Source organism: Bos mutus, chromosome X (genome assembly GCF_027580195.1).
Source record: "Bos mutus isolate GX-2022 chromosome X, NWIPB_WYAK_1.1, whole genome shotgun sequence".
NCBI lineage: Eukaryota > Metazoa > Chordata > Mammalia > Artiodactyla > Bovidae > Bos > Bos mutus.
The window spans coordinates 126,153,723-126,169,619 of record NC_091646.1 but is presented as its reverse complement, the minus strand read 5'-3'; the positions used below and the strand labels follow the sequence as shown (position 1 = coordinate 126,169,619).

Here is a 15,897-nt window from a genome sequence, read left to right as displayed (position 1 = left end):
CATCACTGATTAGAGAAATGCAAATCAAAGTTACAATGGGGAACTACTTCATATGCATAAGCATGGCTGTTTTCAGAAATACACAATAACTATCAATGAGAATGTGAAACATTTGTGTATTGCTGGTGTAAATGTAAAATGGTACAGCTGCTACAGAAAACAGTACACCAGTTTCTCAAAAAATTAAAATTAGAATTACCACATGATCCATCACTTCCACTTCTGGTTATGTATGCAAAAGAACTGAAAACAAGGTCTCAAACTGACATTTCTATACCACAGTCACAGCACCATTTTAATTCACAATAGCTAAATGTGGAAACAATCCAAGTGTCCATCTATGGAAGAATGCATAAGCAAATGTGGCATGTCCATATTATAAAATATTATTCACTTAAAAAGTAAAAAAACTGATATATTTTACAATATGCATGAATCTTGAGGACATGACAGTCAGCGAAATACGCCAGATACTAAAAGTCAAGTATTATATGATTCCACTTGAATTAGGTACCTAGAGCAGTAAAAATCATTCAGATGAAATTAGCAGGGTAGTTTTCAGCTCTGGCATGAGTGAGAATGGGTAGTTCTTGTTTAGTCTGGGTACAGTATATCAGAAAAATAACAGAGAAGACAATGAAATAACAACTTGGTAGTCTGGAAGAATCTAACATACTTCCAGTATTTGAACAAGGCGAAAAGAAAAATACACAAATTACTAAAATAAAAAATGAAACAAATATATCACTATCCAGGCTGCAGAAAGGATAATAGGGAATGACAGACACAACTCTACAAACATAAGACAATTTATATGGTATGAACTACATGACTGAAAAAACACAAATTACTACAACTCATACGACATAAAATAATTGTAGAAGAACTTATGAAAAATTAAATTCATGATTTACAAATTTCCAGAAACAAAAAGAACAGACCAAGATAGTTTCATGGGAGATTTCTACCTAGCACTTTTATCACTTATTGTACATCATTTCTTCCAGAAAATAGAACACAATTTCCCATTCATTTTACAAAAGAATACCTTGATGTACACACATACCACACTGCAAACCAACCCCTAATGAATACAGATTTGTACTTCCTCAACAAAATACTAGAAAATGGAATTTAGCAATAATAGAGTAACAGGATATGACCATCAGCAAGGGAAAGATGGATTGCTAATTCAATATACAAAAAATAATTACTGTAACCCAGTACATTAAGAAAGAAAAACAATCATATTAATGAATGTAGAAAAACATCTGACAAAATTTAACATCTATTTATGACAGAAACACTCAGAAAATAGAAATGGAGTAGAACTTTCTGAACTCTGATGAAAGACATCTACAAAAAACACACAGTTATCATTATTATTAGTGAAACATGAATGCTTTTTCTATTTATTATCTAAGACAATGCTGTATAAGAAATTCTAAATATAAAGGAAGAATAAAAAAGACATCCATTTAGGAAGAAAGAAGAAATAACATGAAGATCATATGATTTTATATGTAAAAAATTTCAAAGAGTTTAGAGGAAAAAATTTAAAGACTACTGTACTTAAGATCACAGGATTTAAGTATACACAACAGATTATTTCTATATAGTAGTGATCAATTTATGAATATAAGAAATACCCAGAACATCTATAACTGCTTCAGAAAATATATTTATATTCCTAAGTATAAAACATTGTTACAGGGTTCAGAAGCAGAAGAAGGAACTCAATATTCTAACAAAAAGCAATATGGTTTTCATGGAACAGAAGACTGAAGATAGCAAAAATGTTAAGTCTCACTAAATTGATACACAGGTTTAATATATTTGACAAATCCCAGCAATATTTTCACTGTATCAGACAAAACTGTGCTAAAATTTTACATGTAAAGACAAAGGAACTGCAATATATAATTCTGAATAAAGACAAATACAGTGAGAGGAATCTCTGTGCCTGACTGCAAAATTGATATGTAAACACTAAGCAAAGCTGTAATATTGAGAGGGACAGAGAATGACACAAAACAGAGAACCTAGAAATAGTGCCCTACAAATATACCCAATTGATATTTGATGAAGATGCAAAATTAATCTAATGCAGGCAAGAAGAAAGATACTTTTTCTCGATGGTAGAAGAGCTGAACATACATAGGAAACCAAAAACCAAAACAAGCACACAAAAAAACCTGCATAACAATCAAAATCCCTGCCATCCAACTCTCACAGAATTTAGATCAAATGAATCAGACTTAACTATAAAAATACAAAAATTTCAGAAAACACAATGCAGTAAAAATTCCTTGGGATTTATGTCTAGTAAACAACTCCCTGGCTGACACTGAAAATGTGATCCATTAAAAGGAAAGCAACAGAACGTCATTAGAACAAATTCTGCTACCAAAATACCCTCAGTTCAGATCAGTTCAGTCACTCATTCGTGTCCAACTCTTTGCGATCCCCATGAATCGCAGCACATGGAGGTCTCCCTGTCCATCACCTACTCCTGGAGTTCACTCAAACTCACATCCATCCAGTCGGTGACGCCATCCAGCCATCTGATCCTCTGTCGTCCCCTTCTCCTCCTGCCCTCAATCCCTCCCAGCATCAGAGTCTTTTCCAATGAGTCAAATCTTCGCATGAGGTGGCCAAAGTACTGGAGTTTCAGCTTTACCATCATTCCTTCCAAAGAACACCCAGGACTGATCTCCTTTAGACTGGACTGGTTGGATCTCCTTGCAGTCCAAGGGACTCTCAAGAGTCTTCTCCAACACCACAGTTCAAAAGCATCAATTCTTCAGCACTCAGCTCTCTTCATAGTTCAACTCACATCCATATATGACCACTGGAAAAACCATAGCCTTGACCAGACGGACCTTTGTTGGCAAAGTAATGTCTCTGCTTTTCAATATGCTGTCTAAGTTGGTCATAACTTTCCTTCCAAGGAGTAAGCGTCTTGTAATCTCATGGCTGCAATCACCATCTACAGTGATTTTGGAGCCCCAAAAAATAAAGTCTGACACTGTTTCCACTGTTTCCCCATCTATTTCCAATGAAGTTTTGGGATCAGATGCCATGATCCTAGTTTTCTGAATGTTGGATTTAAGCCAACTTTTTCACTCTCCACTTTCACTTTCATCAAGAGGCTTTTTAGCTCCTCTTCACTTTCTGCCATAAGGGTGCTGTCATCTGCATATCTGAGGTTATTGATATTTCTCCCGGTGATCTTGATTCCAGCTTGTGCTTCTTCCAGCCCAGTGCTTCTCATGACCTACTCTGCATAGAAGTTAAATAAGCAGGGTGACAATATACAGCCTTGACCTACTGCTTTTCCTATTTGGAACCAGTCTGTTGTTCCATGTCCAGTTCTAATTGTTGCTTCCTGACCTGCATATAGCTTTCTCAAGAAGCAGGTCAGGTACTCTGGTATTCCCAACTCTTTCAGAATTTTCCACAGTTTATTGTGATCCACACAGTCAAAGGCTTTGGCATAGTCAATAAATCAGAAATAGATGTTTTTCTAGAACTCTCTTGCTTTTTCCATAATCCAGTGGATGCTGGCAATTCGGGCTCTGGTTCCTCTGCCTTTTCTAAAACCAGCTTGAACATCTGGAAATTCATGGTTTACGTACTGCTGAAGCCAGGCTTGGAGAATTTGAGCATCATTTTACTAGCATGTGAGATGAGTGCAATTGTGCGGTAGGTGGAAGCAGGGTCTGATGCTGTAAAGAGCAATACTGCATAGGAACCTGGAATGTCAGGTCCATGAATCAAGGCAAATTGGAAGAGATCAAAGAGTTGGCAAGAGTGAATGTCGATATTCTAGGAATCAGTGAACTAAAATGGACTGGAATGGGTGAATTTAAATCAGATGAAAATTTTATCTACTACTGCAGGCAGGAATCCCTCAGAAGAAATGGAGTAGCCATCATGGTCAACAAAAGAGCCCAAAATGCAGTACTTGGATGCAATCTCAAAAACAACAGAATGATCTCTATTCGTTTTCAAGGCAAACCATTCAATATCACAGTAATCCAAGTCTATGCCCCAACCAGTAACACTGAAGAAGCTGAACGGTTCTATGAAGACCTACAAGACCTTTTAGAACTAACACCCAAAAAAGATGTCCTTTTCATTACAGGGGACTGGAATGCAAAAGTAGGAAGCCAAGAAACAACTGGAGTAACACGCAAATTTGGCCTTGGAATACGGAATGCAGCAGGGCAAAGACTAAGAGAGTTTTGCCAAGAAAATGCACTGGTCACAGCAAACATCCTCTTCCAACAACACAAGAGAGACTCTCCACATGGACATCACCAGATTGTCAACACCGAAATCAGACTGACTATATTCTTTGCAGCCAAAGATGGAGAAGCTTTATACAGTCAGCAAAAACAAGACCAGGAGTTGACTGTGGCTCAGATCATGAAATCCTTATTACCAAATTCAGACTTAAATTGAAGAAAGTAGGGAAAACCACTACACTATTCAGGTATGACCTAAATCAAATCCCTTATGATTATACAGTGGAAGTGAAAAACAGATTTAAGGGCCTAGATCTGATAGACAGAGTGCCTGATGAACTATGGAATGAGGTTCGAGACATTGTACAGGAGACAGGGATCAAGACCATCCCCATTGAAAAGAAATGCAAAAAAGCAAAATGGCTGTCTGGGGAGGCCTTACAGATAGCTGTGAAAGGAAGAGAAGTGGAAAGCAAAGGAGAAAAGGAAAGATATAAGCATCTGAATGCAGAGTTCCAAAGAATAGCAACAAGAGATAAGAAAGCCTTCTTCAGCAATCAATGCAAAGAAATAGAGGAAAACAACAGAATGGGAAAGACTAGAGATCTCTTCAAGAAAATTAGAGATACCAAGGGAACATTTCATGCAAAGATGGGCTTGATGAAGGACAGAAATAGTATGGACCTAACAGAAGCAGAAGATATTCAGAAGAGGTGGAAAGAATACACAGAAGAATTGTACAAAAAAGATCTCCATGACCAAGATAATCACAATGGTGTGATCACTGATATAGAGCCAGACATTCTGGAATGTGAAGTCAAGTGGGCCTTAGAACGCATCACTACGAACAAACCTAGTGGAGGTGATGGAATTCCAGTTGAGCTATTTCAAATCCTGAAAGATGATGTTGTAAAAGTGCTGCACTCAATATGCCAGCAAATTTGGAAAACTCAGCAGTGGCCACAGGACTGGAAAAGGTCAGTTTTCATTCCAATCCCAAAGAAAGGCAATGCCAAAGAATGCTCAAACTATCGCACAATTGCACTCATCTCACATTCTAGTAAAGTAATGCTCAAAATTCTCCAAGCCAGGCTTCAGCAATACGTGAACCATGAACTTGCAGATGTTCGAGCTGGTTTTAGAAAAGCCAAAGGAACCGGAGATCAAATTGCCAACATCTGATGGATCATGGAAAAAGCAAGAGACTTTCAGAACATCTATTTCTGCTTTATTGACTATGCCAAAACCTTTGACTGTGTGGATCACAGTAAACTGTGGAAAATTCAGAGAGATGGGAATACCAGACCACCTGACCTGCTTCTTGAGAAATCTGTATGCAGGTCAGGAAGCAACAGTTAGAACTGGACATGGAACAACAGACTGGTTTCAAATAGGAAAAGGAATATGTCAAGACTGTATATTGTCACCCTGCTTATTTAACTTACATGCAGAGTATATCATGAGAAACACTGGACTGGAAGAAACACAAGCTGGAATCAAGACTGCCGGGAGAAATATCAATAACCTCAGATATGCAGATGACACCACCCTTATGGCAGAAAGTGAAGAGGAACTAAAACGCCTGTTGATGAAAGTGAAAGAGTGAAAAAGTTGGCGTAAAGCTCAACATTCAGAAAACGAAGATCATGGCATCCAGTCCCATCACTTGATGGGAAATAGAAGGGGAAACAGTGGAAAGTGTCAGACTTTATTTTTCTGGGCTCCAAAATCACCGCAGATGGTGAATGCAGCCATAAAATTAAAAGATGCTTACTCCTTGGAAGGAAAGTTATGACCAACCTAGACAGCATATTGAAAAGCAGAGACATTACTTTGCCAACAAACATCTGTCTAGTCAAGGCTCTGGTCTTTCCTGTGGTCATGTATGCATGTGAGAGTTGGACTCTGAAGAAGGCTGAGCGCCAAGGAATTGATGCTTTTGAACTGTGGTGTTGGAGAAGACTCTTGAGAGTCTCCTGGACTGCAAGGAGATCCAACCAGTCCATTCTGAAGGAGATCATCCCTGGGATTTCTTTGGAAGGAATGATGTTAAAGTTGAAACTCCAGTACTTTGGCCACCTCATGCAAAGAGTTGACTCATTGGAAAAGACTCCGATGCTGGGAGGGATCGGGGCAGGAAGAGAAGGGGATGACAGAGGATGAGATGGCTGGATGGCATCACTGACTCAATGGACATGAGTCTGAATGCACTCCGGGAGTTGGTGATGGACAAGGAGGCCTGGCATGATGTGATTCATGGGGTCGCAAAGAGTTGGACACAACTGAGCGACTAAACTGAACTGAACTTGAGCATTCTTTGGTATTGCCTTTCTTTGGGACTGGAATGAAAACTGACCTTTTCCAGTCCTGTGGCCACTGCTGAGTTTTCCAAATTTGCTGGCATATTGAGTGCAGCACTTCAACAGCACCATCTTTAAGGATCTTAAATAGCTCAACTGGAATTCCATCACCTCTACTAGCTTTGTTCGTAGTGTTCTTTGGAAGGAATGATGCTAAAGCTGAAACTCTTAGTACTCTGGCCATCTCATGCAAAGAGCTGACTCACTGGAAAAGACTCTGAGGCTGGGAAGGATTGGGGACAGGAGAAGGGGACAAGAGAGAATGACATGGTTGGATGGCATCACCGATTCATTGGACGTGAGTTTGGGTAAACTCCAGGAGTTGCTGATGGACAGGGAGACCTGGGGTGCTGAGGTTCATGGGGTAGAAAGAGTCGGACACGACTGAGAGAATGAACTTAACTGAATTGAAGCTACAACTGCCTATCATAATCTTAGGTAATTTCTTTTAGGAAACTGACAGACTAATGCTAAATTTTTAAGTCATGTTAAAAGACCTGGGAATAGCCAAAATGACCTTAATTTTTTGAGTTTAAAAAAAACTTCTATAAAGCTGCAGTAATCAATGTGGCATAACATATGCATTCATGAAAAATAAAACAAAGCCCAAAATAAATCCTTACAACTATGATCACATGATTTTAAACAAATGCCAGGACACTGCCATTAAAAAAAAAAAGCCTTTTAAACAAACGCTGGAAAATGGAATAAATATATGCAGAACAATGAACTTGGAACTATACCTCACACTACACACAAAATATTATTCAAAACTCATTATAAGCTTAAGATAAAAGCAAAAAACATTTTCAAAAATTCTTGAGACTGCAGATAAAACAATAATTTCTTAAATATGAAACCAAAACTACAAGACCCTTTGCACTTTTTGAATCCTCCCTCCAGTAAATAAATAAACTGATCTTCATCAAAATTTAATAACTCTTATCAGAAATGGGTAAATCTTTAGAGAAAGAAAGTAGACTGCTGGTTTCCAGGGTAAAGGCGGAACAGCAGAAAGAGAAATAATAGGACTGATGAGTATGTTTTGTATTCTGACACCATGAATGTACAAAATCTCACTGAATGATACACTTTAAAAATGGGGCTTTAAAACATTTCATTTAATATAAAATTCACCTGGACAAAAAAAAACTTTGTGTCACAAAAAGGACATCAAGAAAGCAAACAACTATCAAAAAGATAATATTTGCAAATCATAATATGAGACTCTGTATACAATGTACAAGGAACTCATAAATCAAAGAGACAAATATATGATTTAAAAGGGAATTTATTAAAGATGATGGAGAAATGACCACTAAATGCCTAAGAAGATGCCTAATATCAGACATCAAGAAACATACAAATCAGAACCACTGGGATAATACTTACCTACACTAGTATGATAAATATAATAAAGACATACGAACTAACCATACAGTTCATGTGTTTGGCTACTGAGTTAGAAAAAAAATGCTAATAAAACTGAGAAATACTGTTAAAACACTGACAAGAATCAAGCATCATATATACAAAGAAACTCTTGCTGCTGCTGCTAAGTCACTTCAGTCATGTCCGACTCTGTGCGACCCCACAGACGGCAGCCCACCAGGCTTCCACATCCCTGGGATTCTCCAGGCAAGAACACTGGAGTGGGTTGCCATTTCCTTCTCCAATGAATGAAAGTTAAAAATGAAAGTGAGGTTGCTCAGTCGTGTCAGACTCTTCGTGACTCCGTGGACTGCAGCCTACCAGGCTCCTCGGTCCATGGGATTTTCCAGGCAAGAGTACTGGAGTGGGATGTCATTGCCTTCTCCAAAGAAACTCTTACAAGTCAAAAAAAAAAAAAGGTAACAATCAAACAGGAGAAGCAAACAGGTCATGTAAAAATATCTTCAGTCTTATTATCAACTAAGAAAATCTATGAAGACTAGTGCTTCAATGAGAAAGAATTTCAAAATTACGAGACTGTGAAAAAGTACCAATTCTGTAACCACAGGACTGCAAATCAGTACAAATACACAGTAGACAAAAACTAAGAATTCCAGTAAGGAGTAACTATTTTAACTGAGGATATGTCAGGATCATTTAGTTACAAACTATAAAGAACTGCTAACAGACCCATACTCCATGCTTCCTTTAAGGCATTTTTAGTAACATCTTTAAGATCCTGTGTGAGAGACAGCAGAGACACAGATGTATAGAACAGTCTTCTGGACTCTGTGGGAGAAGGCGAAGGTGGGATGATTTGGGAGAATTGTATTGAAACATGTATATTATCATATGTGAAACCAATCGGCAGTCCAGGTTCAATGCATCATACCAGATGCTTGGGGCTGGTGCACTGGGATGACCCTGAGCAATAGGATGGGGAGGGAGGTAGGAGAGGGGGTTCAGGATGGGGAACACATGTACACCTGTGGCAGATTCATGTCAATGTATGGCAAAACCAATACAATATTGTAAAGTAATTAGCCTCCAATTAAAATAAATAAATTTATGTTTAAAAAAAGAGAAAAAACACAATGAAACACTATATGAATTATCAGTTTATCAACCCCTCAAAAACTAATGTTTCTTACTGAATAACAGATGTTCAATGAACACCTGGAAAGCCAAAGTAGCAATGCACTTTGGAATTGTGCATTAATGGAATAATGGAATACTACATGATGGAATTACTATAATTAAGAGTCAGACCATCTTAAAAATCTTTGAATTCAAAGGAGACCTGATGCCATCCATTCTTATGTCATCATGGCTAGTATTTCCAACATAAATATTTCAGAAGTTTTCTCTGAAATTAAGTTTCAGAGTATTTACAACTTCCCAATGCTTATTTTATGTTCAATGGTAAATCACTTCAATGGATTTTTAAAAAATATGTACAGAAGATTTCTTCACATTAGTGGATTCATTCATTAATAGCTCTAAATGTATTAATTTCACTGACATGTGGCATTCTACTATTAGGTTAGACCACATCTGATTTATCCTTTTACTATTCATAACATGTGAGTCTTCCAACTTGGAATAAACAGAAATAATTCAAATAAAGACATTAGTAAACATGTATTGTGGTATACGTATGATTAGTTTCTCCAGAGAATACATTCATGAATAAAAAAGCTGCATTGTAGGACACAAGAACCTACATTTTAACAGATAATGCCACATTGTTTTCTGAAGACGTTGTACCAACTTAAGGTGTCACCTAAATGAAAGTTATTTTCAGTAAGAAATCCTTTAATTCTAAGGAATATGGTTACTAGAATATTCATTCAGGAACAATAAAATATGATTTTAAGCTCTTGATCCATAAATCCTCAATTTTAACACCTATAAAGAAACACTGTTTCAAGTGCCCAAATATCCCAATGTAGATATATGAGTCTCTAGAACTTCTTTCTAAATCTCATTCCTATTTCCCTGTATACATCAGCCCAGAGCCAAACTGCTTTAGTGTCTTATTTGTTTCCACATTTGGTTCATGTTTCACTTTGCACTGTAACATAATATTTTCCTACATTTCTGTAATTTATATTAACCTAGAATAAAATCAGGACTTTCCTGGAGACTCAGGGAATGGGAATCCACCTGCTAACAAAGGGAACATGGGTTCAATCCTTGGTCTGGGAGGATTCCCCACACCCAAAAGCCTCAACTACCCAAATAAACACTCTAGAACCCACAAGCCTGAAGGCTGTGGAACCTGGAGCCCATGCTCCACAATAAGAGAAGTTATCAATAAGAAGCCCATGCAAGACACAGTGCAGCCAACAAACAAAAAACCCACCCTGGATGAAGATTAAAAAATTTTGAAAGAAAAAAGGCAAAATCAGTAATTGGCAGAGGAAACTAAAAGAAAAATAGCTATTTCTGTATTTGTGAAGAAAATTATTATAATAAAAACTTAAATTCTTACTGCAACACATAACAAACTAATTCTTTCTCAGAGATTCCTTAATGAAATTTGTTAGTAAGTATACTGGTCAACATGAAAGACATCTAATTAAATCTACTTTGAAAATGGTACAACTTTACTGTTTGAATTTCTACCTTAAAGCAATCAAAAAGATGATCAAGTTGTTCAGCAGAAAAATCCCAAGCCAACTTTGCCAGAAGGTCATGTACATTCTTTACAATGGCTTCGTGTTTCCCTGCCTGGTGAAAAAAACAAAATAATAGTATTATTCATTTATGATATAAATAAAATCAAAGTCATATCACACAAATCTGAACAGAAACAGGAAATAACTCTACTGTGTCAAACTCTATTAGTTGGTAAAATATTTCTAATTGCTTAATCTAGAGATATAAATTAAATTCCAAATACTCTAAATGCTTTAAAGCTGACATTTATATAAATAAATTTTATACTCAATTTTGTGATAATAAGCTCCAGGAATTCATAGGAAAGTTTATGACAGAATTTTTCAAAATAAAATTAAGAAAAAATAAGGCAAAATAATGGAGTCTTTCCAAATTGTCTCTCAAAATTTAAACTTAAGTGCTTAACAATGGCAAATGAACATTTTGTTGGGTTCTCTTTAAAATAAGCTTTGTAATCCAGAACTTACTAGTACTTACCACATAACCAATCAATAACACTTGCCATGGGTAACTGAATTATACATTAATAATTCAGGAACCAAAAATATATTTATCCTCATGGAAATAATTCAGAAACCAAAAATGTATTTATCCTCACATTAAGTTTAAATGTTCCAGGATTTTCCTGGTGGTCCAGTGGTTAAGAATACACTTATCAATTTAGATTCAATTCCTGATTCAGGAAGATCCCAAAGCCATGGGGTAATTAAGCCTGTGGGGCCACAATTACTGGCACCACATGCTGCAACTACTGAAGCCCAGGTGCCTACAGCCTGTGCTCCACAACGAGATAATACACTGCAATGAGAAACCCACTCACAGGAACAAGAGAATAGCCTCCACTCAAAAACTAGAGAAAGTTTGCACAGCAAAGAAGACCCAGTGCAGCCAAAAAAAAAGAAAAAAGTTTTAATGTTCTATTATAATCCTAAGTTTTTAGAAGTAACATAGTGATACCACTCTTTTAACTTTTTTTTACATAATTCAGAGAAAATGTGAAATCTATAACTTATAAACCTCAAACACGGAAGATATAATTGTAAATCTATGCATTATATATAATTGTTATATAATGTACAATTACACCCTTTATGAGAGGGTGTCATAATGGGAGAAATTTATTTTTAAAATATTCTTGGCTAAAAAAAATTCTTTTAATTTTCAATAAAAATATTCTTGACAAGATTCCTGTTTATATCAAGAAACTCACAATACCATTACATAATGAGTACCACAAAATACTTAATTTTTAGTATCCTGCTTATAAAAAATAAAACAGCATCTTAAATTCCTTACCTGTGCTGCCCAGATATTATCAAGATCTTGTAATGTAAGAGCTTTTTCTTTAATCACAAAACGAAGAATCTTCTCTAGCTTTTCTACATACTGAGGTTGATGAAGACTATCTCGCAAGACTATGGATAAGATATTGTTCTGCTGTATCCATTCCTAAATATAATACAAAATTTTATTTCAAAACAGGAAGAAGCATTTTTTTTAAAGTGAAATAGGGAAAGGCAGTTGGAAAAGGTGATCAAAAGAATCACAGTTGTTAGATAAACAACTACTGGGGATATAATGGACAACAGTGATGATGACTAGAGTTAACACCACTGTAGAGTCTACTTGGAAGTTAAGAAATGAGATCATGTGTCTCATCAAAAGGACAAAAAAATTTTGTTTAAGCAACAGTGGATGCCAATTATATTTGTTATAACCACTTGATAATATGTTAGGAAAGTCATTATACTGTACACAGTAAACTTACACACAGTGCCATTTGTCAGAAGGGTGTGTTCATTATTAAAGGACAGAAATAGTAAGGACCTAACAGAAGCAGAAAAGATTAGGAAGAGGTACGGTAACCCTTGTAAGAGTGATGCTCTGCACCCTGAAGCCCCCAGTGTAAATGGGGCTGTGTATGCCAGCCTCCCACCTGTGTCTCTCTATTAAGTAACTTGATTCTGGAGTAGACAAATAAAGTTATCTGTTTAAAAAAAAAAAAAAAAGAGGTGGCAAAGAATACACAAAACTATACAAAACAGATCATCATGACCCAGATAACCACAATAACGTGATCATTCACCTAGAGTCAGACTTCCTAGAGTAAAGTCAAGTGGGCCTCAGGAAATATTACTATGAACAAAGACAGTGGAGGTGATGGAATATCAGCTGAGCTATTTCAAATCCTATAAGATCATGCTGTTAAAGTGCTGCACACAATATGCCAGCAAATTTGGAAAACTCAGCAGTGATAACAGGAGTGGAAAAGGTCAGTTTCCAATCCCAAAGAAAGGCAATGCCAAATAATGTTCACACTATCACACAACTGCGCTCAATTCAACACTACCAATATAATGCGCAAAATCCTTCAAGCTACCCTTCATCAGTACATGAACTGAGAACTGTGAGATGTACCAGCTGGATTTCGAAAAGGAAGAGGAATCACATATCAAACTGCTAACATCCACTGAATCCCAGAAAACACAAGGGAATTCCAAGAAAATATCTACTTTTGCTTCACTGACTTTGCTAAATCTTTTGATTGTGTGAAACACTACGAACTAGAAAATTCTTAGAGATGGGAATACCAGAACAGCTCACATATCCCATGAGAAATCTGTATGCAGGGCAAGAAGTAACAGTTACAATCAGACATGAAACAGATTGATTCAAAACTGGGAAAGGAGTAGGTCAAGGCTGTATACTGTCACCCTGTATATTTAACTTATATGCAGAATACATCATAAGAAATGTCAGATTGGATGAAACACAAGTTGAAATCAAGACTGATGGGAGAAATATCAACAACCTCAGATACACAGATGACACCACCCTAATGGCAAAAAGTAGAGTAACTCAAAAGACTCACGGGAAAAGCTGCCTTAAAACAACATGCAAAAACCTACAATCATAGCATCCAGTCCCACTTCATAGCAAATAGATGGGGGAAAAATGGAAACAGTGACCGATTTTATTTTCCTGGGCTCCAAAATCACTGCAGATGGAGACCACAGCCACAAAATTAAAAGACACTTATTCCTTGGAAGAAAAGCTATGACAAATCTACACAACATATGAAAAAGCAGAAACATCCCTTTGCCAACAAAGGTCCATACAAAGCCATGGTTTTTCCAGCAGGTCATGTACAGATGTGAGAGTTGGACCATTCATTCAGAAACCTGAGTGCTGAAGAATTAATGATTTCAAACTGTGGTGTTGGAGAGTTTGAGAGACCCTAGGAACAGTAAAGAGATCAAACCAGTCAATTCTAAAATAAATCAACCCTGAATACACATTGGAAGGACTGATGCTGAACCTGAAGCTCCAATATCCTGGCCACCTGATGCAAAGAGCTGACTTACTAGAAAAGACACTGATGCTGGAAAAGATTGAAGACAAAAGGAGAAGGGGACAACAGAGAATAAGATGGCTAGATGGCATCACCAACTCAATGGACATGAATTTGAGCAAACTCAGGAAAACAGTGAAGGACAGGGGAGCCTGGGGTGCTGCAGTCCATGTGTTTGAAAGTCGGACATGACTTAGTGACTAAACGACAGCAGTAATTTAGTATTACAATAATTCTATAGGATCCAGTTTTAAACATAAGCATTCCCAGAGATGTGCTAAATATACAATTATATCTAATTAATGTAATGTGTTGTTATTTAATATAAATTCATAAAAAACTATAATACATAAAAGCAGAAAATCTACTTTTCTAATATACAGAAAATGTTCCTAAAAATACAAGAGAGAAAACACTTTTCAACTATCTTGGGAGAGCAGTAAATATTGTATTTACAATCTGCCTTAGATTATTTTACAAATAAATCAAAAAGGCTACATAGCAATGACAAATTGCTACAAAAGTTTTTGAACACTTAGTTTCTTCATCTCTCAAAAACTGGTAACAAGCCTACCAGACAATATTTTGAGTACTCAATGCTCAACATCCCAAGGCAAGCAAATGGCATATTAGGAATGCTGACCCCCCAACACTGAATTTGAACCTGGCTCTAGGTTATATACACCTCTCAATATCAACCAAATGCCTTCAAATTACCTATTATCACATTTTTATTATTTCCACAAGAAAAAATGAAGATTCTTTTAAGGTAGAGGTTATTCTTTACAGATATACACATCCAATGCTGGCACAGAATACACACTCAAAAAATATTACTGAGTAATTTATCATTACAACTTACTAGATACTACTCACTTAACCCAAAAATGTATACAAGTATCTATGGTGTATCAATGTCAAGATGATGTTGAAATAGGTATTTTAAAAACAAAGTTCATAAAAATCATGCTACTCGTCAAAATTTTATTCTTTTAATTATCATCTGTTTTTTAAAACTTCTAAACTGAACTGGCAAATTATCACACCACACCAATTCATTACTAGATCTAGATTCCATATCTACCAATCCCTTCTAAAGATCATCTTTATTCACTTCATTTCAACCAACACATCAAACTATACTTGCATCATAAGTTAGCCTACCACTCCTAACAATGAATCATTTGCTATTACTACTATAAACAAGAGTTTTAGTATTTAATAGTCCATAATTAAGTCAACCTCCTAATATCAGAGTTAATTTTGTTGTTGTGACTTCTAACATTAACAGGTGCTAATTTTCCATAAGCAGATTTTTATTCACAAAAGAAGCAAAGGGACTTACTGCCATTCTCTCAGCTGTCAGCCATTCTTCCTCTTCAGGATTACCATGCCGATGAGTATAATATGATACACTAGAAATCACCTTGTTAATTTCATTCAGGGCATTCATCTTCCCATTAAAAGAAGAAATTTGCAACAATCTACGAGAAAAATCTGGATTGAGTATCATGTACGAAACAAAGCAAGTAATTATTTACAGAGGGAGATATCTTACCTGAGTATCATTTTCAACCTAAAAATTTCTAAATTTTTTACAGTTTCTTCTTGGTCTGGAATCCTTGAAGCTAAATTCTTCAGAGACTTAATAATCATTGAAAGGGCATCATTTTTAGTTTCATTCTTTGCTTCTTTTTTCAGCTCTTCATCAGTTAAATTTTCTAAAAATTGTGGAACTATTTCTATAATTGGAATAAAGTACTTTCTCACTGTATGTTGATTGAGAAACTCATAGCATTGTCCAAATGGTCTGAAATAAGAA

The 15,897-nt window shown here is 36.2% G+C and overlaps 1 protein-coding gene across 2 annotated transcripts in view; it reads right to left on the bottom strand.

Annotated features, from left to right (window-relative positions):
- LOC138986328 (ubiquitin carboxyl-terminal hydrolase 9X-like) overlaps positions 1-15,897 on the bottom strand; it is a 149,723-nt gene that overhangs the window by 92,134 nt on the left and 41,692 nt on the right. For both annotated transcript variants that reach the window (XM_070365477.1, XM_070365478.1), the window contains exons 8-11: positions 15,634-15,885; positions 15,421-15,559; positions 12,020-12,172; positions 10,670-10,774 (exon numbers count right to left, since the gene is read on the bottom strand). In XM_070365477.1, coding sequence (XP_070221578.1) covers positions 10,670-10,774; positions 12,020-12,172; positions 15,421-15,559; positions 15,634-15,885 — 649 coding nt within the window. The remainder of the gene's footprint in view (positions 1-10,669; positions 10,775-12,019; positions 12,173-15,420; positions 15,560-15,633; positions 15,886-15,897) is intronic.